This window comes from Crocuta crocuta, unplaced genomic scaffold (genome assembly GCF_008692635.1).
Source record: "Crocuta crocuta isolate KB4526 unplaced genomic scaffold, BGI_CrCroc_1.0 scaffold9, whole genome shotgun sequence".
Classification (NCBI taxonomy): domain Eukaryota; kingdom Metazoa; phylum Chordata; class Mammalia; order Carnivora; family Hyaenidae; genus Crocuta; species Crocuta crocuta.
Genome location: NW_027551567.1, coordinates 10,615,838 through 10,640,204, shown reverse-complemented (window position 1 = coordinate 10,640,204; position 24,367 = coordinate 10,615,838). Strand labels below are relative to the sequence as shown.

Here is a 24,367-nt window from a genome sequence, read left to right as displayed (position 1 = left end):
AGGATCATTTAGTCTTCTTTTGGTAGTAGCTACAGCAAATGGGTTCTAACCTGTAAAACCTGTTTTCCAGTCTTTGTTTAATTGTACTTAAATCCGTTGGATATGCCACTACAGTGCAATACATGGGATAGGCTTGCAGATCCACAGGGGCCACAAATGCTGAAGCAATATCTAGAATAAAAAAATCAGTTTATAGGTTTATTTTTCATGGTTTAACAAGACTTCACAATTCTGCTTGAATTAAAACAAGTTCTAATTCATATAACCATCAGACTGTCATTGTCTTTTCATAGAAAATGCATACAGTTTAGTTAGTGTAATAGTCTCACTTATTATGTCTACATTTACACTGCAAAATTCTAGAGATATTTGTTATTCAGATTTCTTAGAAGAAAAGAGATGACAGATAATATATAAATCTGATCTATTAAGTACACATATATTTCTATACTTAAAACCTGGCCAGTCCTGAATCTGTAGGTTTTTTACAATCATTCTGTAATACTATAACACATTCCATTCAAATGTAACCTGACCTTCTCAAAACTTATCATCTTAACAACATAATTCTGTGAAATATCAGGCAAGTACAGAGGAAGAAACAGATCCAGAAGTCTGTGACTCAATGTCACTGACCAAATGGCACACAGTAAACTGGCAAAATCTAAAACCTGATAAAGATCACTCTCGACTTTTTGCTCATGCACAAAAGTATAAGACAACTTCTTAAGCTAAAATACTACCTACTAAAATTATTTAACATTATAATTATACACTCTTTAAATGAAGTGTTGCCATATTTAAAAAGACTTCAAATGAAAATATCATCCAACATGTGTCTCCAGAGTATTTTCTTCTTCTTATTTATCAATTTCCCCTCTTTTAAGTTTGATTCCTTACTGAAAGAGGAGGTTGCTACCAACCACCACATCAGTTAAGAGTTGTTTTGGAAGCCCTTAATTCAGGTAACCAAATATTCTGTGGTCATTGTTTTTTCTTTCTTTCTTTCAAATAAGACAAAGAATTTCAGTATTCTCTTATCACCTTTCAAGTATTCCCTTGTGTATATAATCCCAAAGGTAAGGGGAAAACTGGTACAGCTATCCATATAATTATAATTAAGCATTCAGCCCTACTCTCCCAATTCACATCATGTCAGCTTAAGTACGTGGAGGGATTTCAAGTTGGGTTCTGAATGATCCAGATGTTCAGAGGTACCCCTGGCATTTCTGGGGGCCCTCACTCTAAAATTCACCTAGAGTAACAGCCCCCCCCCTTTTTTTTTTTTACTGTTCTAGATATCTGAGTTCTATGTAAGATCTCATTAAAAAAATATTCCACTTAATATTTGAAAATCAGTGACATGACACTGTGGAAAAAATTTTTATTCAAATAATAACACTTTTCCTTTCCTTTTTGCTAGCTTTTTATACACTATGTTATTATTATTATTTACCTAGTGTCATCAACTGGTTTATTCCTGCAACAATTCTTTCACATTCTTCATCCCTGGGATTGGAACCCCATTCTCCATCAAGAGGTTTATAGATCAACGATCTGCATTCAATATCAGTTAAAGGAACACTGGTACCTAGTTCTTCAGGAAATACAGCTGAAATATACGAAAGAAAGCAGATTTAGTGAAAATAGGTCCTTTTTTAAATATTTAGGTTGTTTGCTAACATTTAGGTTATCTTTAGAAAGAGTTGAGGTTGTCAAAAAAACATAAAGTCTAATTTTGTAAAGATCTATTAAGTATACTCCTTATTTGCATTAAAGAAAAGTATGTTTCAAGAGCCAAAAAATTTATGTTTTAAAACACTAGTTTTATAAATAATTCTCTAGATGGGCATAAAATTACTTTCCCAAAATTATACAACTTGCTCTCCTATCGGTTTCAGGCAAAGGACAAGCATATTTCCATAAGATGACAGAAATTAAAAGTTTTCTGAATCATTTTATAATGGAATCTTCATATTTATTTTGATAAAACCTACACAAGGTGAAACTTAACTAAAGTGGTGTTTCTCACAAATACTGCAAAGTCTTAACTTTTTAAAATATAGAAACTGAATTATTAATACTAACAGATGATTCTTATGCTTCTTGCTTTTAAATGATGAAGGTCTGCCTTCACATATCTGGATCTTTAACAGAATCTTTAGGCCGTGATGGGGACCTAAGATTTACAAATATCCCAAGTACTTTTTCCTTTGAACTAGACTTCATCAGAGAACACTGGAAGGAAAATATGCTACTATTTGTATACAAAATTCTTCCTCTTACAAAATGTAATTAAACTCCATAGGTTTATGGTGTATATGTATCAGGACAGAACAAAACCAACAAAAGTCACCCCTTCACCCACAGATAAATTTAGGTAGGAAACAAATACTGTGTTAATGCCACTAATTCAGTATATGTGCTGCCGAAGCAAGCACTTAATGCCACTAATTCATTTCAAGAAATGCCTCAGCATTACAACACTGACTAGCTTCACTTTCTCATATATAGTAGTCCAATGTGACTTCAAACTCAAGCTTACAAAAAGATAAACAAAATCATAAACCATGTAACATCTTTACAAGTTGTGTATTTTATACACAACTCTAACATAGTTTCAAACAGCTCTAATATAGCAAGGAGATGAAAAATGTTATTGGTATTAAATTTTCAAAGTAATAGTTTCTAGAAAGAATTAGTTTTAGATAATTATGAGCATGACTTTTTTTTCTCATTTCTAAGGTTTACCAACTGGGTTTAAATTTCCAAATTATCTTTTCTCTGACTTTCGAGGATACAATAACTAGTGAACAACTCTTTATAAATGATTATTTCTATTGTGTAACAGATCTTTTTCCTTTTTCAAGTCTTTCTTTATTCTTACCTAACAGGAAAAGTGATTTCATTGTGAAAAATTCCCAACCTTTATAAACAATCATTCTTAATATTCTGGAATATACAGCTTTTAAAATCCTTTTATGCAGATACATGTATGTGTGCTTTATTTTTTAAAAAACAGAAACAAAAATGGGTACTGAGATAGAAAGAAAATGCAACCTCCAGGAAGGGAGTCTGCTTACTGCCCAAGTCTAATTCCCAAATCCTAAGGCAATGTGTATGTATCAGGCCATATGCAAGAAGACAGTTAGCATTATTAGTAAACTACCTACTCTTGGAGGCCCTTAAATATGTCAGGCTCTATAATAAGCTCTTTATACACATGATGGCATTTAATTCTCAAAAGAGCCCTATAAGGCATTAGTTTACATAATTTCAAAGGTTGAAGTCTTAAAAATCTGAATCTTCAAAAAATCTGAAGTTTTGAATCTTTTAAGAAGCTTGTCACGGGGTGCCAGGGAGGCTCAGTTGGTTAAGCGTCTGACTTCAGCTCAGGTCATGATCTCGCAGTACGTGGGTTCAAGCCCCGAGTCAGGCTCTGTGCTGACAGTGCAGAGCCTGGAGCCTGCTTCGAATTCTGTCTCCTTCTCTTTCTGTCCCTCCCTTGCTCATGCTTTGTCTTTCTCAAATATAAATATTAAAAGAAAACAAAGATGACCTCAGATAGAAGATGGTGAGACAGGGTATGACTCTATGTCTCACTAAAAAGCCTGAATCTTAACATTATGTTATAGTTTTAAGTGTTCTGTTGGAGTCACAAAAAAATCTTTGCTCCCAAATGCTCACCTTTTAGAAGTGAACAATAATTAGCAAAACATTTCTGTACTTTGCTGTAATTAACTAATTTCAACCTTCACTGTAAGACTATAAATTCCAAGTGGACAAAGATTATGTCTATTATGTTCAATGCTATGCCATCCCTACCTTCAATCCAAAGTCACAGTAGGTGTACAATAAATATAATTACTGAATGTTTTGTTTGATCTTCGTAACAACCCTAAGCAGTAGCAAGTCAGCACATCAGATTCTTTAGTTAAGAAATTAATTTTGTAATACAGGCACAAAAAGCCTCACATACACTTACCATTATTAGGAATAAGCTCCATATCCCAAGGACTCATCTTTTCTGTATCTCCATTGTCCCAGCTTAAAGGAAGGAAAATCCTTATATTAAAAAGTCTAAATATTGTGTTGTAAGTTTTATAAAATCACATTATTTTAAAAAAATGCTTTAAGTGTTTAAAACAAGTGTCTTTGTCATTTTATTAACAGACTGGGGAAAAAATTAAAAGTAACTAAAATTAAACTAAAATACAACAAACACTCCCTTACCAAACGTTATAGCACTGAAACAAACTATCAGGGTACTCAGGCTGAAGAGGTTCCTGGCTTTCAATTGTTCCAAACCACCAGGCATCATCTATGACTGATCTGAAACGGTCACCTGGACAAGAATAAAAGCCATCTCATTACTCTGAAATGTACTGCTATTGTTCTTACTCCTTTTTCCTCCCAAATCTAAACTGCCTCTATAATTTCAGAAAACATATAAAAAGTGACCTACACTCTCCAAAATAAACAAATAATAAATAAAATAGTAATATTGAAGAAAAAAGTTATTTAATAAACACACAGTATGACTTACCAGTTTCCATTACCATTTCTTACATTTTAGTAGGGTCAGGAGAAATTCATTCTTAAGCATTTTTACCATTCTAGAATTTTAAATTCATTGTTAGGACTATGCCCAAACTTTTCATTCAAATAAAAGCATAGTTTAGATAATTTCTACCCAACAAGTATTTAGAGTCTATCTTTAATTTCTTGTTTCCTATAGGCAAGTTCCTCCAGTCTAGAAACAAAAACAAAACATCCAATCTGTTCCCCTTCATGTCAATCACCCTAAAGTTGCAACACTCATACACACACACACACACACACACACACACACACACACACACACACACACTCATTTTCCCTTTCCTATAAAAACAAGGAACAAAAACAACTAATCTTTGTAAAATAGCATTCCTTGTATCTCTTTCCTTACCCAACTGCATTCAGCTACTGTCATGTTACTAAAACTGTTTTCCCAAAAGACCCAATAAATTATCTTCTCAGCTTCCTTCTGTGTCATATGAAAACTGTAAATCACTCTTCCCACTCTTTCTCTTCCTGGGCTTTCACATTACAGAGTGGTTTTCTCCTGGTGAGCACAGGTTAGGGTCTGAAGGACTTACGTTCAAATATCTGTGTGATTCTGAACAAATTAGTTATTTTAGAACTCATCTGAATAAGTTTCATTTTCAAACCCATAAAGAGAAAGTATTTGTTTACATTCTCATTTTTTTTTTTTTACCAAAAAACGATTTAGAAGTTTAGAGACATAGAGGATAAAATTAAAAATTAAAAAAATAAAAAACAAAAAAACAAGATAAAAGAAATTTAAAAAAATTTTAACTTTATTTTTGAGAAAGAGAGACAGAGAGAGAGAGAGAGAGAGAGAGAGAGAGAGAGAGAGAGAGAGTGTGTGTGTGTGTGTGTGTGAGAGAGAGAGAGAGAGAGAGCGAGAGAGAGAGCACGCGCGTGCGAGCAGGAAAGGGACAGAGAGGAGGGTGGTACAGACGCTCTTAAGCAGGCTCCAGGCTGTGAGCTGACAGCGGAGAGCCTGATGTGGAGCTTGAAGTGACAAGCTGTAAGATCATGACTTGAGCTAAAGTTGGATGCTTAACTGACTGAGTGTCTTTTAACTCATTAAAAGACAAAAGAAATTTAATGACAAAAAGGGAAGTTGGAGCCAGGAGTAAGTTAACAGAACACAAGTGCATGCTGTTGAATTATATCTAACTTTGAATGCGTATGATGCGGGACCCAAATGCAGATTCAAGCATTCTAACAGACAATGTTAGGCAGGAAACCGTATCTACTACCAGATCAAGTCTCTATTTGCTTTTCAGATGCATTTAGTGACACTGAGCTTAGTGAGAAGCTACCATGTAATTAATATACAGCATTCTTGGTACCACCACAACCTTACAGTAAACATAAGGATGAGTTTCAAAGAGCCATTTTTTATAATCTTACATATACTGATGACATTATGCTAAAGAAGAGGAAGTGAATAATATATGCCCAACCACAACGAACAATACTACAGAATAACAATGAAATTAAGCAAGGAATAGAGTACACCATTCAGAGTAAACTTTAAACTTTTCTGAAACCACAGGTTGTTATCAGCTCATTTCTGGAATATTCCTGAATTCTGATGGTTAATTTTTATTCTCCAATTTACTGGCAGATGCAGGTCTGGGTGGAGATGCAGGTCAGAATTTAAATTTTATTTAAAAAAATATAATTTAGGGGTGTCTGGGAGGCTCAGTTGGTTGAATGTCTGATTCCTGATTTCAGTTCAGCTCATGATCCCAAGGCCATGGATCAGGCCCCGTATGGAGCCTGCTTAAGATTCTTCTCTCCCTCTGCCCCACTCCCCTACTCATGCTCTCTAAAATAAAAAAAATATATATAAAATAAAATCTACCAGTAACACATGCAAATAATTTAAAAAAACAAGTGTACCAAAGGCTTGTAACTAAAACCAAGAAAAACATCTTTAACTCTTTCTTCTTGACTTTAGATTTCTAAATGAGTACAGAGCTATGGCTTCACTCATTAATTTTAGACATTAAGTACTGACCTCTCCATATACTTATATAAAAAATTATGTGTCTTTTATTTAATCTATTTTGTTTTATCATGACTATATAAGTATTGTTTGCTACAGAGCCAAACTGTATACAATTCCCTTCTTCTCTAATAAGCAGCAGCTTCACTAGTTTTGTGGTTTATTTTCTCTAAATTTACAATAAAGTCCACATTCTCTAAAAGCTTAAATTATAAAACATTCAACTTAATTTCCAACAAAGTCAAACACATTAGATAATTCATCAGTTCCATTTTCTTTTTTTCCTCAAGACTGCTCTTAGAGGACAACATCTTCTGAACTGGTCATTTTATAAACTTGCTAGACAGGTGCTATCCTGAGACTTCTACTGACTATTACTGGGAATTCATTTTGGCTCTTTACTGTTCTGGATTTCTGGTTTCCTGGTGGTGGTGGTGTGTGTGTGTGGGGTTCCATGTCTTTCCCTTCCTTAGTTCATTTCTTTATTTGATAGAACGTATCTTTCAAAGCTTCCAGAAAAATGCTGTAATGGAATTTACATGAATGTAAATTTTTTGAGAATTCCCACGTCTCTAATTTTGGTAACTTGTATTTCTCTAATTTTTATTTTTAGAGCACACATTAAAAAATTTCTAAGTTTACCATGACCAAACAAGACAAATCACCATGCCAATGCCTTCCAATGGCACTGGAAGAGAGATGGATTGGCGTATCAACTGATGTGGTTTTCTCAAACCAAATAAGCCACTCCAAAGAGTGCCCCTGTTTGAAAATTTAAAAAACAAACAAACAACTAATGAATTACACATCCATGTGTACATATATGAATGCATCTTAAATGTCTGGAACCTTTTAAGAATTTTAAAGTTTCACTGAGTCTTGATTACAATATTAAGTTTATTTATTTATTAAATAATTTTTTTAAATGTTTTATTTATTTGAGAGAGAGACACAAGCATGAGCAGGGGAGGGTCAGAGAGAGAGGGAGACACAGAATCTGAAGCAGGCTCCAGGCTCTGAGTTAGCTGTCAGCACAAAGCCCGATGCGGGGCTCAAACCCACGAACCATGAGATCATGACCTGAGCTGAAGTCGGACTCTTCACCGATGGAGCCATCCAGGTGCCCCACAATATTAAGTTTAAAGATCATAACAGATTAAACAAATGAAAGGAAAATGTCAGTTTAGCTTTGGCCCCAGTCCAAATCATTAAACATTTTGAACTGGAAGACCTCTTTTGCTTCAACTTTGAATTCTGTTACATTTTTAAAAGAAAATTTAATTCAACACATAAAATAGCTAAAGAAATAGCTATAAACAATCTAATGAGTTACCAAATCTGAGATACAATGTTTAGAATTTCAGCATGACTTAGATTAAAAGGAGAATTGAGCCCTGAACAACACAGATTTGAACTGTGTAGGTCCATTCACACATGGATTTTTTTTTCCTTATATATACAGTACAGTACTATAAATGCATTTTTTCTTCCTTACAATTTCCTAATAACATTTTTCTATAGCTTACTCTATTTTAAGAATACAGTATATAATACATGTATAAAATATGTATTAATTGTTTATGTCATCAGTAAGGCTTCTGGTCAATAGTAAGCTATTAGTAGTTAACTCTTTGGGTAATTAAAAGTTATACACAGATTTCTGATTATGTAAGTGGTCAAGTACTACTAATCCTTGCATTGCTGAAGGGTCACTGTATTTTAAATACCTGACACCATAACTGACTTTGCTATCAACATTCCCATAAACGGCAAGAAGATTTCTCTGATTATCTTTCTCTAAATTATTAAAAATAGTAAATAACTTATTAGATTAAAAAATAACAAACATGTATGGCTTCTAAATAAATTACCCACCTATATTCCATCGTCTGTATTTTGCGTCATCAAATTGTTGTCTCAAGACTAGGAAATCTATAACATCAGGCATATCATGGTATCTAATTACAAACAGAAACAAGTTGATTAGGTCACATACATAAAAATACCTAAATGTTCAAATTTATCTGAATCTTGATAAACAATCTACAATACTGAGAAACCACTGCCTCTTTCTATAGTTCTTACTTCATGGTAAATGATCCACCAGTCAGTTTACCAGTATCAGGATCAAGAAAAGCAAGTTTAAGGCAGCAAAGGGTAGGCAATCCCACTTCATACTTTATGCCAACTATTTTCATCAGTTCTTGTTCCTGAAAAAGAGATAAAAAATAAGAAACCATCTTCACAAAATAAACACAAAATAAACTGATACATGTAATTAAAACATTTATTCATTTCAAGCTTGATCTTGGTGGTGACTACCCTGTGCATGTAAAAATTTGTTACCTGTGTACTGAAGATCTGTGCATTTTATAGTACACAAATTGTATCTCAATAAAAAATTTTAAAAAAGAGGAGTGGTGCCTGGGTGGCTCAGTAGGTTGAGCTTCAGATTTCGGTTTGGTCATGATGTCACCGTTTGTGGGTTTGAGCCCTACATTGGGCTCACTACAGTCAGGGCAGTCAGATCCTCTGTGCCGCCCCCCACCCCCACTCACACACACCCTCAAAATGAAACATTAAATAAATAAATAACTTAAAAAGAGAAAAACTTCAATGAAATAAAAGTTTTCTAATACAGTTCCAAAGACCTCTACATAATTTTGAACTCTGGCTGATAAATCTAGAAATACTTACTCACAAATATGAAGTTTACCTTAGATGTTAGGTACTAATTTTCTCTGTAATTACACTTTGTACCCAACTTATAAACTACAGGAGTATGTAAATTCAATCTTGTGTCTTTCTGAAAATTAAATATCTTCTACTCTCCAGGACTGCTTCAACTAAAAACGGTATCTTCATGAAACAGTTTCCTACAGTGAAAAGAGTATACAATTTTCTACATAATCTAGAACTGCAACTTTTAAATAATAAACACCATACCCGTAGTTCCATTTTATGCCACGGCTGTTTTTTGGGATTGATACTATAAATCTTATTTTTCCGGGCCATTTCAACATACGCTTCATGTCCTTGCCGGAAATAATAAACCTAAAAAGTAAATAAAGTCACAATTTAAAAACATGAATTTTTCTTTTAACCCAAGATACAAGGTATCAGCTAAAACTGCAAAGAGAGATTTAATGTTCTTTGAACAAAAAGAAATTCTAGTATTTTATTTTTTCCCCTTCTTTTCCTAAAGTGGTCCTAATGTCACATAGTCATAAACAAAGTCTTCTAAATAACATTGCTTTGGTTATACATTAAGAGGATAAAATGAGAAGTTTGTTTGTTTCACTGTTTTAGTTTTGGATTCAAAATAAGTTGACCTATGTTGTATAACAAAGTAAGTTGTAAGGAGTCATGATCAGTTTATTATTCACTTATTTTGGTAGCAAGTGGTATGTACATATGCAGAAAACTTTAAGATGAAAAATGTACTTATATATTTTATTGTTAAGAAGAGAGCAAGGCACATATTTGTTTCTATTTTATGAAGGTCAAATTTGCCACTTGACCTCCATCCTGTAAAACTGGTTTTTGACATAGTAATCTGACACCATCTATTCTTCCCACTACAAAAAAAATTAGAGACTGTTAAGAAATGCTATTAAAAATTTTTTAAATGTTATTAAGTTCATAGTAACATTTGGGGATATCCATTACTCTACATACTTTTATTGTATTCATTAATATCACTACTGGTCCAGTTGTTTGAAATTTCATACGAAGGAATAGTGCTTGCTGACTAATGAGAACTTACCTGCTTAAGCACCAACAATTAAAAAGACAAACATTTTGAAAAAATTATTCTACAAGGACTTACACATTTTCTAGTAACAGTAAATATAATTATCTGGAAATAAAAAATATAACTTAATTAAGCATCATCTTGATGCTCAAAGATCTGTGAGGATCTATCACTGGAAATAATACATATAATTTAACCAAGCATCTTCTTGATGCTCAAGGGTCTGTTAGGATCTATCACTGTGTAAGTTAGAACAATATGGGAATGTTCTGTGCATTTCAAATCTTCTTAAGTAGGGTCTTTGAATTTTTTCAGACTGCTCTTTAGAGTTACTCTTGCATTATTTGTTTTCTTTTCTTTTTTTTTAATGTTTATTTTTGAGAAAGAGAGACAGAGCCTGAACGGGGGAGGGGTGGAATGTTACGGAGAGACAGAACCAAAGCAGGCTCCAGGCTCAAGCTGTCAGCAGAGTCCAATGCGAGGCTCCAACCCATAAACCATGAGATCATGATCTGGGCTGAAGTCAAGATGCTTAACTGACTAAGCCACCCAGGTGCCTTTGTTTTCTTTTTTTCTTTCTTTTTTCTTTTCTTTTCTTTCTTTTTATTTTCTTTTCTTTTTCCTTTCTTTCTTTCTTTCTTTTCTTTCTTTCTTTCCTTTTCTTTCTTTTCTTTCTTTCTTTCAGCCATCATTTTCCACTTTCTACTGCTCCTTAGTGTGGTTTGCTAAAGAAGCTCATATTGTACTTCCTAATTTATTACTGCCTATCTAATGGATATCAGAGGACTCTGCTTCTTAACATTTATGCATAAAATAATAAGACATGAACCCTGGAGTGGGAAATTTTGACCTAAGATCTTATATTCTCATTTCAAATTCCTAAGTGTTATGATGGCCAATCACATTTTCTTAAAAATGAAATATTTCTTATTCTAAGATAATAAATACTTTAAATGATCCAATAAATAAATAATAAACATTGTATTTAAATGAAAACTTATGATATAAAGTTAAATAGAAATAAAATACTAAATTTCATTTTTCCTTTAACATGCTATATATTTAAGCCTTAATCTAAGAAAAAAATATACTTTTAGAAAGAAAAAGAAACTGGCAATAGAATCCTCCTATTAAAAAGAATACTAGATTTTAAAATGTTAATAAAATCCCCATTCTCTTACAATATTTAGTTTTTACTACTGGAATATTTAAAGTGGCAAGTGGCCTCAAAAAAGATTAGAGCTTTCCTAATTATAGTTTTTCTGTACATAGCTTACAAGCACCTAAAAATGAGATACTTCATGAGATTGCTGCCGTTTTCTACAGTTCTGTTTCAAGAGCTATAAAAAAAGTTTAAAGATAAGATTGTTCTTAAAAATTTCAAAGTACCTCATCACCCATCTGTGGCACAAATGGACATCTTCGGGGAAGAGTATCTGTAATCCATGTTGAAGGTAACCATTCTTCTAATGTCAAACCATTTTCCGTTAGTTCTCCTACAGCCAATCTCTAAGAGTTTAGAACATTATAAAGTAATATTATCACAAAAGCATTCATCTCTCAATCTGCTCTTTAAAATAACTATAAAGGTAATTAAATAAAAAGGGGAAGAGATCTTTGAACAAAAATATATATTCAGCATTAAAAAATCTTATTCTGGGAAGATGGCAGCAGTGGCAGTATACTTATTCAATCTCTCCAAATCACCACATAAAAAAAGAACCAGATGAACTAAAACCTACAGACAACATTCAGAACAAAAGGAGGTGAACAACTGGTACAGCCACTCTGGAAAAGATTACGAAAGTTCTTCAAAAGTTAAAAACAGAACTATCCTATGACCTAGCAATTGCACTACTAGGTATTTTATCTAAAGGATACAAATACTGACTGGAAGAGGTCCATGCACCCTGATGTTTACAGCAGCATTACCAACAACAGTGAAACTGTGGGAAGACCCCAAGTGTCCACTGACTGATGAATGGATAAAGAAGATGTGGTGTATATATACAATGGAATATTAGCCACCAAGAAAGTATAAAATCTTGCCATTTGCAGCAACATAGATGGTGCTAGAATGTACTATGCTAAGTGAAATACAAAAAGACAAATAGCATATGATTTCACTCATGTAGAATTTAAGAAACAAAACAGATGAACGTAGGGAAGAGGGGAAATAAAAGAAGAGAGGGAATGCTGGAGGTGGGTGGGTGGGGCATAGGCTAAATGGATAAAAGGTATTAAGGAGGGCATTTGTTGGGATAAAGCACCCTGGGTGTTAAGTGTAAGTGATAAATCACTAAATCACTAAATTCTACTCTTGAAATCATAAACTATATGTTAACTAAGTTAAATAAAACTTGAAAAAGAAAAAAAATTAGAGCCACAGATTTCAGTTTTATACATTGAGGTTTTAAGTTAAAATGTGTGAAAACAGTTTCCTTTGACTTAAAAAAAAAGGTAGGAAAGGTCTGAAATTTGGTAATTCCAGCCTCAATATGGGCTATTAATTACAGCAGACAAATATTTCTCCCTGTAAGGAAAATACCTGTAATGACTGACATAGTGAACGCTTACAAGAAACCAAGTTAAGTTGGCTATTAAATATTAATAATATTTATAACTGTAAGACTTTGGTATGGCACAGCCAAAAATCATTATGATGATATATCTTATTCTCCTGGGAAGCCTAGAATTTTTAAAGTAGAATTCTATCACTTAGTTCCTAAAACCACTTAGGAAATAAAATGCACTGAATATTCCTCAAATTTCCAGTCTCATCATTTGTATTTTTTTTTAAATTTTGGAGATACACATAATTGATACCTTTCCTTCCTATTCATGGAAATTCTTCCAGGTCTACCTCACATCTTACTTCTGGAAGCCTTACGTACTCTAAGAAAAGGTATCCTTATTTGATTTGAGCTATCATCTTTAAAATTAATCTGGCAATTAAACATTAGACAATGTGATATTCTATTTTTATCTTGGGGGGGTTCAAGGAACTTGTTAATCACACATTGTTTTCAGAGTAAGTACTATATCTTATATTTCTTTTTATCCATTGTTATTGCTTTATAAACTGTAAGCCTTCAATAAAAATTTATTGATCTGGTTTCCAGAGTTCCTGACAGTGTTAACAGACTTATATCAGATACATCTGAGATGACTTTACTGCGTCTCTGGAGAACTCTATTAATAAGCATTTTCTTTATCTGCATTACTGGTTTTTGCTTAATTTGAATACAATTAGTCATAGGGAAAATATCTTCATCTGTTTATACTTGGAGTAAATATTACTTAATGATCTCTATTACTTTCTAGCTCTAGGACTCCACATTAGAAGGGAAATATTGTGTTTATTTGGGATAACAAGGAGACTAAAGAATAAGATCAATTCTATCTATTGTTAGATCCATAGGCAGGCTAATACTAAAACATGTGCAAAAACCAAATTAAAGAGAACAGTCTGTAATAGCCTTACTTCATGATATTTAAAGTCTGTCCCACATAAATTTAGTAGCACACAGATCCTGTTGTAATACTTTAAGAAAAATGGTGAAATTAAAATATGCCAAATAATAACAGTGGGTCCAAATGTGGCATTGCATGAAAAAGCCCTAGGTGCTAGTTTACATACAATTGTCAAATCAAAAGGAACCAGGTGAGGTAAACTGCACTCTTGGGACAAAAAAATTATGTTCTCACAGTGACTGAACACTGATCTTGAGATAAGAAAAAAAAAAAAAGTTCATTACTCAGATAGAAAGCTAAATCAGTTTTCTTCAACCAATCTGTGTACCACATAAAATAACGGGTCAGCCTACATTTATCATCACTGGCAACACACAAGAGAAAATATAGCACATATGTGTGATACTCTCTTTGGTACATCATGCCCAGACAAAAGCAAAGTAAGTGATAAGAATAGTAGGCTGTGGAATTCAAATTAATAATTATAAAGCTGAAACAAGCAAGACCTCATATGATGCAGATAAAATAAACACTAAAAACAGAAGTATTCTTAAAATTTTCAAAGCCCTCCTGAGATAGACAGTCCCCCTAGTATTTAAATCTATAATTAACAATTCTAAAAATGAAACAGGTTAAAAAAATCTTCCTTGTTGTTTATTTAACCAAATATACTTTCTATTTATAGTCTTTTGGGGAATAGAAAACATGTCCCTTATATTTCATTTACTTTAGAGCAAAAGTTAAACAGCTCTTATTTTTCTTAAAAGAATTTCATTTCCATAAGAGCTGACAGATCTTATTTCCATAACATTTATCTCTTACTTTCTCTGATTTGTCTCAAATTACCTACACTAAAGATAAGGTGATCAAATCAATACTGCTACTGACCTAAGGAGCATCTAATCATGGTTCATACTCTCTGAAAATTAATGAAAGCTTGTTAACAACAGGAGTATCCTAACTTTAGATTCATATTTGCCTTGTGGTCAACTATAACAAGTTCTGTCATTATTATTCCAGGTCATGTGTGCTCTACTCTTTCTGGTTATTTTCAGCAATAACAGTCAATAAGGATGGTCAAAAAGCATTAAAAGACTAATAAAACTGTATGTTTTAAAATTTTTTTACATACACTAATGAATAAATCCCAAAAGATTACCAAACAAAACCTGATAAGATTAAATGCTCAGTATAGATAATATAATTCTACAAGTAAATACTCACAGGTACTAATCATTTAAAACTTGAGAAAATTAAATGTTTTGACATACTATATTTTACTACTGTATACTTCTGAGTTTTTTCCAACACTACTTGCTGGTACACTTCAACAATATTTGCTAATCAACGGCACTTTTAAAATGTGTGCTTTGTTTTCAGAGAAAACATTAATTTATATTAAAAAAGAAACCTTTTGTTTTCTTTCTTTGGGTTTCTTTTTCTTTGGTGATATTTGTCCATCTTTTTCTTCATTTACTTTCTTCCTTTCCTTTTTAATCTGTTTTTGTTTCTGTTTTTCAGATTCTTCTTCTTCATCTGAACTGCTTTCTGCTTTCTTGGTTTTATGCTTAGGAAGTTTCTTTGGTGGCTGCAGATTAATTCCTGCATCTGCTGTCCAGTCAGAATAATCACTAGAGTAGTCACTAGAAGGCAAAAAGGGATTTAAAAAATAGAAAAAGATACACTGTAAGACTGTTTTATCGGAATAAAGAATGACAGAATAACATACTAAATAAACTAAAAATATTTCCTTAACTTTCAACTCTTGTTCTAAACCGTTTCTTAAAATTCTGTAGGCTTAACTTACTTAAACATCTGAAAAAATTTTTTAAGATAAATAAGGCTTTAGTTTTAATCGAAATAATGAATTTAAGTGCCTTCTATGATTTTAACAAAAATATTAATTTCTGAGGCACTTGGGTGGCTCTGCCATTTGAGCATTCAACTCATGATTTCAGCCTAGGTCATGGTCTCAGTTTGTGAGTTTGAGCCCTATGTTGGCTCCTCGTTGTAGGTGGGGGGCATGCTTGGGATTCTCTCTCTCTCAAATTAAATAAACTTAAAAAATTAATTTCTGGGGCGCCCGGGTGGCTTAGTCGGTTAACCATCCGACTTTCGCTCAGGTCATGATCTCGCAGTTCGTGGGTTCGAGCCCCGCGTCGGGCTCTGTGCTGACTGCCAGCTCAGAGCCTGGAGCCCGTTTCGGAGTCTGTGACTCTCTCTCTCTCTCTCTCTGACCCTCCCCTGCTCACACTGTCTCTCTCTCTTAGAAATAAGTAAAAAAAAAAAAACATTAAAAAAAATTAATTTCTGAGGAGTACTGCATATGTTCAAAATATTGTGGGCCATACAAAAATAAAAAGCAGAGGGTCACTTTCCTCAATCCTAGCAACAGCAGAAAGACAGTTTTGGATACCACAGAGATATCAACGTTGGGGAAGAGCATTCGACTGCTTTTTTGAGAGGAGCAGGGAACTCTTCACCACTGGAATTCTGACGGCAGAATATTGGTACCTTCATGATAGCTGGGTATTAAGTGAGGGTGAGGTGGGGTTTGTCCGAAGTGCTCCAGCCTAGTAGGAAGGTTGTGCTTGCAAATTTTACTCATCATCTACATATACTTTAGATATATCTTATGCTTCAAAGAATGCCATAATTCTGAAAACTACAGGCCTTAGTGTTTTATGTATCACTACTACTCATGTTTGCCGTTTCTTTTCAGTGTACCTTCAAAAGATCCACGTTTACTGAACGGATGTTGGTGCAAAACAAAGAATGCAGTTATGTCATCTTCTAATTTTAGTACATGAGAATGTTACTTGATTTTGTACAAGTTTAAAATAAATGCCTTAAAGAAATCTAAGTTATACTATGTTAAAATCAATAATTAGTTTACTTATATTTAGTGATAATGTATAACCTTACTTCTCTAAGATTAACATGGAAGGGAGAGATTTTTCTGGAGTTTTATTCTACTACCACCACTTTTTACTCCTGTACTCAATATCCCTAATAAGCATCTACCTATATCTCGCCAAGAATAATCATTACAGATAAGAATCAAATAATTAAGGTGCTTTCTAGTATGACTTCATGACTTTATTTTAATTTGAAAATGATTTAAAAGAATATAAAAACTATTTTCAGATTCTATACTGGATGCATGAGAATGCATCTGCAGAGCAAACATCTATCCAAGAATAAGCTGTCCTCAACTTACGAGCATTTATTTATACTAACTCCAGCCCATGGTCACTATAAATGGCACCTACCAAATACTCACAGCTGCTACTCTCCGGAGCACTCAGCACTTACAGAAAATCTGATGCCAACACAGATCAAATACAAACTGCAGAGCCTATGATCTTTACAACTGCCCCTAACTGCTGAAGCCACTATTGCTTTTTCAATACATGAACCTCTATGTTTTCTCATGGTCGAGATACTCTATTTTCTATTGCTGAGCCAAAAGAGAGTGTTTCTTTAATTGCCCTGTTTCAAATATAGAAATCTTCCAGATACAACCACGGGCACGTACATATCATTACTAGGAGTCATTGCTGTAGGAATAGGAAAGCCCTTGATTCTAACACTGATATTAGGAATTCTTATAACCTCCACCTTTTGGTTTCCTTGGCAATTTTAAGAGCTACTGCTGATAGGGATTAAGTATAAGGAGCTAAATATAATCAAAGGCTAAACTTTCTTGGTACTAAGACCTTATAGGGTCAGCATAGATCAGCCCTGTAACAATGTAGATCACCAGTATAAGGAGATAAAGAATCCTCACTTACATGGTCAAATGGGATAGGAATAACAAAAGAGGAAAGTTTATTCTCATTGCTGGAAGAAATAATTATCATTTAACAAAGTATACTATATAAAATAGACAATTCTACAAGATCTCATTAGTTTAATAATTTAATGCTTAAATATTTCTCAAAACAAGTAATGAAAATAATTTGTAGTTATTACATATAATAGGATTCATAAGATGAAAGATCAACTAAGAAGGTAAATTAAAAGCATCATTTTGCAAATCTAATTGCAATAACCACAATTTTTTTTCTGCTAAGATAAAATGTCTCAAAAGGAAAATCGCCTAAATTTTGGCCAACCACAAAAAGACCTCTGAAGAAGAGCCAATTTTATTTTTTTTAAGTTTATTTATTTACGGGGGGGGGGGGGGAACCAGAGAGAAAGGGAGAGAGAGGATCCCAAGCAGGCTCCATGCTCAGTCTGGAGCCTGATGCAGGGCTCGATCTTACAACAGTGAGATCATGACCTGAGGTGATATCAAGTGTCAGACGCTTAACCAACAGAACCACCTCGGTGCCCCCAAAACCAACCCAAACCCAAAGAAATTTTGAAATGTGTTGCTGATAAAAAGAATCTTCAGCTTTCTACTTCTTCAGAAATAGAAATTTGATGATTACCTAGAACTGCCATCACTGTGCCATGCTCTCTCATCCTCTTCAGATGTTCCACCACTGACAGCAACAACTTCACCTTCCTAAGAAATATTTAATATATATTTTATTGTGTAATTTTACAATAACATTCTATGATTATAGAAAATATCAGTCACTAAATTCTCCTGAAATCAGTACATTATCTGTTAACTAACTTGGATTTAACTTAAAAATAATAACTTTTAAAAATGCACGCTAACATGAATGAGGTAGTTCGAAGGAAATATACCTAACAAATATTTGCTTTATGCATCCCTGCTAAACAGTTACGCATGTGTGATTATATAGAACAAACATAATGGGAAATAATATATTTTAAAGCATCTTGAATGTCCAAAAATTTTTTAAATCTCATTTGTTCTATGTTATTACATAACAATAAAAAAAAAGTATCAGTGATATCGGAGAGTACCAATCATACAGTATCAGTGATATCTGAGAGTACCAATCATATCGTACATTTACAACCATTAAAACCATTAGTGAGCTGTGAAACACAGGCCTTATATTTTTATCCAACGAAATTATTAAATGTAGCCAACAAAATAATACCTATTAATAATGGATTCAGAGCAATCTCTCAGGTGATTAACACATTCTGTTTGCTGTTGTTTTTAAGCCTCAATGTATCTTCCAGATTGGATATTAACAAATTCTATAGATTAACAATGGGAATCAACTTTTACTTCCTGGGTCTTTTTAAAAATTAAGGTTTTTCTACAGATGTTTTGAGAAGCTTATACCAGGAGTTTACATTTTATTTATTACTCTATACAAATCGCAGAGGATTAAAAACTACCCACTGTTTCTCTTCAGTAACTATATTCTGTTCAACGTAGGATATTCTGGTGAAGCCATTTTCTTCATAAAAATTGTTTTCCAGGTCACAAAATCTTATACAATTTCTCCCTTGTTCAAATAAAACTTTATGGTCCAATAAAAATAACAGCTCACCTTAATTAAGCTTTTAGCATTATTTCAGAAATTATTCAAAGCATGTTGTATATACTATCCCATTTGACTTAGACAAAACACTGCTGGTGATAGGGAGCAGTTATTTAAGTAAAAGAAATTAGAGTTTAAAAAGGTTAAGAAATGTACCGTAGGCAGCACCATTAATAAGCAACTAAGCTACTCCAAAGCTTAGACTATTCTCCACAAGAATGGTTTAGTATTTACACTTGCTGGGTATATTCACACAATTCTTCAAGATGATAATGGGATGTATTCCTTTATTAATTAAATAAAATAGCATATTTTGGGAGGAAATTTTTCTTTTTGATGTCTTAATAATGAAAACTGTGTCTTATGCAACTATTCCACAAAGTTTTGAGAACTAAGCAAATATGAAAAGATCAAAACCAATAGTAAGTTTAATCTCTGCTCAATATAACAGAAAAAAATAATTTAAACAAATGATCTCATTATTCCCATCTTACTATATATATAACTTCTTTAGAGAGAGAGAAATGTACTTCTATACTCTTAGTAGAAAATTAAGAAGTACTATACAGAAGTACAAAATATTTGAACTAAAAGAAACAGGATTCTTTCTGTTAATTAATATATTGTACCCAAGGTGATACTCTGCTCTCAATGTATTCCTCTAGAAATTTATTCAGTTGCTCTGGATGTATGTTAAAGTATAAGCAAATTAGTTTTGAAGACAAATGAAGAATTTAGTGAACTTTTTCAATTGTAATGGATGTATGCAGAAATGTTTCTAATAAGTTTAATCATATTTAGAATATTTTATAGAAACATATTACTAAAAGAATCATACTAAGTCTTTCAAAAATAAATATTTTATAAAGGCAAATAATTAACTCACATATATTTTCTCTTATGTGAATATCTAAATTGTCATGTATCAAAATTATGTTATTAGTATATTTGGTCTTTTTACTAGATTGGACATTTTGACCTGGCCATACTAGGACCTGAAGCCACTGGAGATTAACTTCTCAATTCCGGTTAGCATACTTTCACAGTTTGAGTTTTACTGCCATGTCTACAGAGTAGAATATACTCAGAGAATTCTTGTATATGTCTAATGTTGCTTCTTAAATGTGTAGTAGTCAACAGGATCATAGTTTTTCACCTTACTGGGGGAGGGGATGATTAGGATGGTGGGGAGGGGAAGGGAAATGTTGTAAATACTTAAGATTAATTTATGATCATAAATTGCCTTTGTTGGGAGAACATAGAATTTAACAGGGACAATGGTATTATAGAAATAATTATACACAAGGAAAATGTGAAAGATTGAGAAAGTCATAAACTGGTACAGAGATAAAAAACTAGCCAAAATTGCCAAGTGTCTATTAATTAGTTATTATAATTACAGACTAGAGCTTTATGGTATTAAAGGTTGGCTTTAGTGTAAAAAGGAACTTGGGTTTAGTTTTTGCTCTACCATTTAATAATTAGGTACATAGGTAATCTAAACATCTCTGAACTTCAGATCCCTTATACATAAAATAGAAATAATTCATTCATATGTATTTGTTTTATGGGTTTGGGATTATGAATATAATCCCATGCCTAAAACATACATAATAAGTCTTTGGTAAATGGAAGCTATCACTATCATTGTAAGACCTAGGAAACATCATTTTTGAGCTACATCTATAAATACATCAATGCATACAAAAAAAGTCATTATAAAAAAAGTAAAACTGGCAACAAATTTATGAATGTGCTGAGATCTTACATCTGAAGAACTAGTGCCATTTTCTAGCTCTTCTGAAGGTCTAGGAGTCTCCTCCAATGCAGATCTTGTACGATAATTGTGTTGATTTGTCTGCTGCCGTTTGGATTCTCCAAGATCCAGGAAATGCTCATGAGCATGATTCTGGAAAAAAGTAATTAAATTTCTTTATTTGAAGTGTGATTAAAGAGCATGCTTTTTCCTTTAAAAGTTATATATTTTTTCATTTAAAAAAATCCATTCATATTTAAGATAATCACATAAGTGGACTACAGTAACAGTTCACATATTTTAATACTAAATCATTAGTAAATATTTAAGTTAAATTACAGGTTTGAGAAATGCTGAAAATTCACCTGCTGATAAGTTAGCTTAGAAAAATTTTTTTCTGATTAAGCGATACAGACTAACAAATTCTCCTATACCCAAACTAAAACTACAGAACAGCTGTAACAAAGAGGACCATGGGCTGTGAGACATATGTCATTAGGCAGGGGCAAACTGGAAAGCATAATGTTTATCACAAACTACCCTGCCACTGTGGACCTAGGACACCAGGTAGCTGGCTATCTTTCTTCAGCTGTAGACTGAATGCAGCAGATGAGAACAGAATTAACAATGATTAAAAAAAAAAAACTGAGAAAATCCAACATGGTGACAAACCCAACAAATCTAAGAATCCACACCTGAAAAAATAAGACTACTTGTAAATATAAAAACTAGAATAAAGATTACTTTAAAAAAAAAGATTGACATCAGATTCATTTATGTAATACATCATAAATGAATATATACCATACAATAAGAAAATCTTAAAAGTGACAGAAAATAACTTTGAAACTAAAACTATTTCCTTTTTTTTTTTTTTTTTTTGCCCCTTCTCATCAAACTTTGTTTTAATGGGTCTCAAAATTCTGTGACAGTTTTCTGGCCAAGTTGTTTCCAATAAAAATACAGATTTAAAAACTAATTTCCTTAAAATTGTCCCCCCCACCCACACACTCCAAATGACCACAAAAGGTTCTTTCAAGAGTTTACAATGCATTACTATCATTAAGCAGTTTCTTAAACTTAAAATGGCCAACTGAGGCAAACAGTTTTGAGATATCTCTTCCACTACTAATTAAGACAGAGTGGCCAGTACTAGGGATAATATTCATTTAACTTTCTGGGCAGAGTTGGTGACCTTGCCAACTCTAGCAGCTTTCTTGTCCACTGGTTTGATTATACCCACAGCAACTGTCTTATGTCACAGAAGGCCAAATGACCCCGAGGAGGACAGTCAGAGAAGCTCTCAACACACATAGGCCTGCCAGGAACTGTATCAACTCTCGCAACATCAACAGATTTCAAAAATTCAGATTTATCTTTTAGCTTCCTCCCAGGACACTGCAATCAATCTTCTCCTTTGGCTCAGCAAACTTGTAAGCAATGGGAGCTGTGTAACAATTCAGCACAGGTGTATAGCGAGCACTGATTTGGCCTGGATGACTCAAGATAATAATCTGCACTGTGAAGCCAGCTGCTTGCACTGGTGGGTTATTTTTGTTGTCAGCAGCTATAGTGCCATGGGCAAGCATTGTTTATAAACACACTCTTGACACTAAAGCCCACATTAGCCCCAGGGAGAGCTTCACTCAAAGCTTCATGGTACACACATTTCAACAAACTTTACTAAAATTGTAATGGTGACTGATGCAAGGGCGACCACCATGCTGGGTCTGAGAATACTAGGGTCCACTAGGCCTGTGGGGACAGCACCAATACCACCCAATTTTATAGACAACATGGAGGGGCAGGCACAAAAGTCTGTCAGCTGGATGAGTTGGTGGAAGGATGTCAAAACTGTCCAGAACTACAAGCAGCATGGTTCCACTGGCACTGTCATCTTTACAGGTGATTTTCCATCCCCTGAACCAATGTACGTTAGCATTTGGTTCTAACAACCGAATTTTCCAACCGAAATTGGAACAAATGCTATGTTGTAGAGGTTACAGCCAATCTTTTTTCTTAAAATTTTTAAGGTTTATTTTTGAGAGAAAAACAGAGCGCGAGCAAGGGAGGGGCAGAGAGAGAGGGAAACACAGAATCTGAGGCGGGGCTAAGCTATGAGCTGCCAGCACAGAGACCGATTTCGGGCTTAAGCTCACAAATGGTGAGCCACCCAGGTACCCGACCCAATTTTCTTAATGCAGGTGCTGGTTTCATAACAATTTCTTCCTATCTTCTATGAGGTGTTCAATGGAATTCATATTATTAACACCGAATGAGAAGTTACGTAACATTAATCAAGTTTATGTTCATTTTCAGGGAATTCTGGGTCTCTCAGGAAACTTTCAGAACATTGTTTTACATGTTTTCAAATCTATCATGTGCTTAGTTGAGGTTTAAAATTTTTCAATTCTCTATCATTTTTATCTTGTTTATCCTGTCTGGCACATAGCCAGAAGTTAATTTTAAGAAAATTCAGATTCATTGTTTTTTCAACTCCTTCCTTCCTCTATTATCTTTTCTTCAGAGACTCATTAAATAATACTTACACCACTATTTCTAATATTACATGCTCTCTTTACATATACCTATATACATATCACATAAATATGTATGTTGCTTTTTACACTTTCGTCATTCTTCCCGTTATTTCATTTTCTGTTGATAAATTCTGGGAGAGTTCTTCAACTTGACTTTCCAGCCAACTAACTCATTTTTCAGTGTCTTATATTCTTCTAGTCAGGTCATCCACTGAGTTCTCTGTTTCAACAATGATGTGTTTCATCACAATATATCTAATAGGATCCTCTCCAAAACTGCTGACGGTTATATGTTTCCAATATCCTCTCCGAACTCTCTGAGAATATGCTATTTCAAATATCTGTTCTGTGCATGCCATTAGTTTCCCTATGTAAGTCATGTAAGTCCATCTGTAGTGTGGTTTTGTTCTCCCCATCATGCTTTGACTTCACAAGCATGTTGGGTGCTAATATTGCACTGAGAAGGAGGAGAGAAAAGAGCAAAAATCTAGGTATTGCATTTTACTCCTAAAACAGATTCTGAATGTGCATAGGTGAAGGAGATGTGTACTTCAAGACCCATCATACTGCAATCTGAGTTCAACCATTCCCTGTTCCTTCATCCACTTCAACTCTCCAGTTCTTTCTCCACAACCACTCATCACTAGAACCCTGCCCTACACTTCAGCCTTACTCTTGTCCAAATGGCTACGAGTAACAGCTATATGAAGTAAAAGACATTTTCACATACAAGGACACAAGATTCACTCTACCTGGATTGTCTCTAAAAGGATTACTGAAGGGTTTTGTAATTCTAGGATATTTAAAAGGGTATAAAAAGGAAAATAGGGGTCAACTAAA

The 24,367-nt window shown here is 33.5% G+C and overlaps 1 protein-coding gene across 1 annotated transcript in view; it reads right to left on the bottom strand.

The window, feature by feature from the left end:
- PHIP (PHIP subunit of CUL4-Ring ligase complex) overlaps positions 1-24,367 on the bottom strand; it is a 116,746-nt gene that overhangs the window by 21,806 nt on the left and 70,573 nt on the right. The window contains exons 18-28 of the mRNA XM_077750355.1: positions 21,000-21,140; positions 18,251-18,327; positions 15,226-15,457; positions 11,730-11,849; positions 9,533-9,640; positions 8,672-8,796; positions 8,462-8,544; positions 4,234-4,345; positions 3,986-4,047; positions 1,457-1,612; positions 51-171 (exon numbers count right to left, since the gene is read on the bottom strand). Of these exons, the coding sequence (XP_077606481.1) occupies positions 51-171; positions 1,457-1,612; positions 3,986-4,047; positions 4,234-4,345; positions 8,462-8,544; positions 8,672-8,796; positions 9,533-9,640; positions 11,730-11,849; positions 15,226-15,457; positions 18,251-18,327; positions 21,000-21,140 (1,337 nt within the window). The remainder of the gene's footprint in view (positions 1-50; positions 172-1,456; positions 1,613-3,985; positions 4,048-4,233; positions 4,346-8,461; positions 8,545-8,671; positions 8,797-9,532; positions 9,641-11,729; positions 11,850-15,225; positions 15,458-18,250; positions 18,328-20,999; positions 21,141-24,367) is intronic.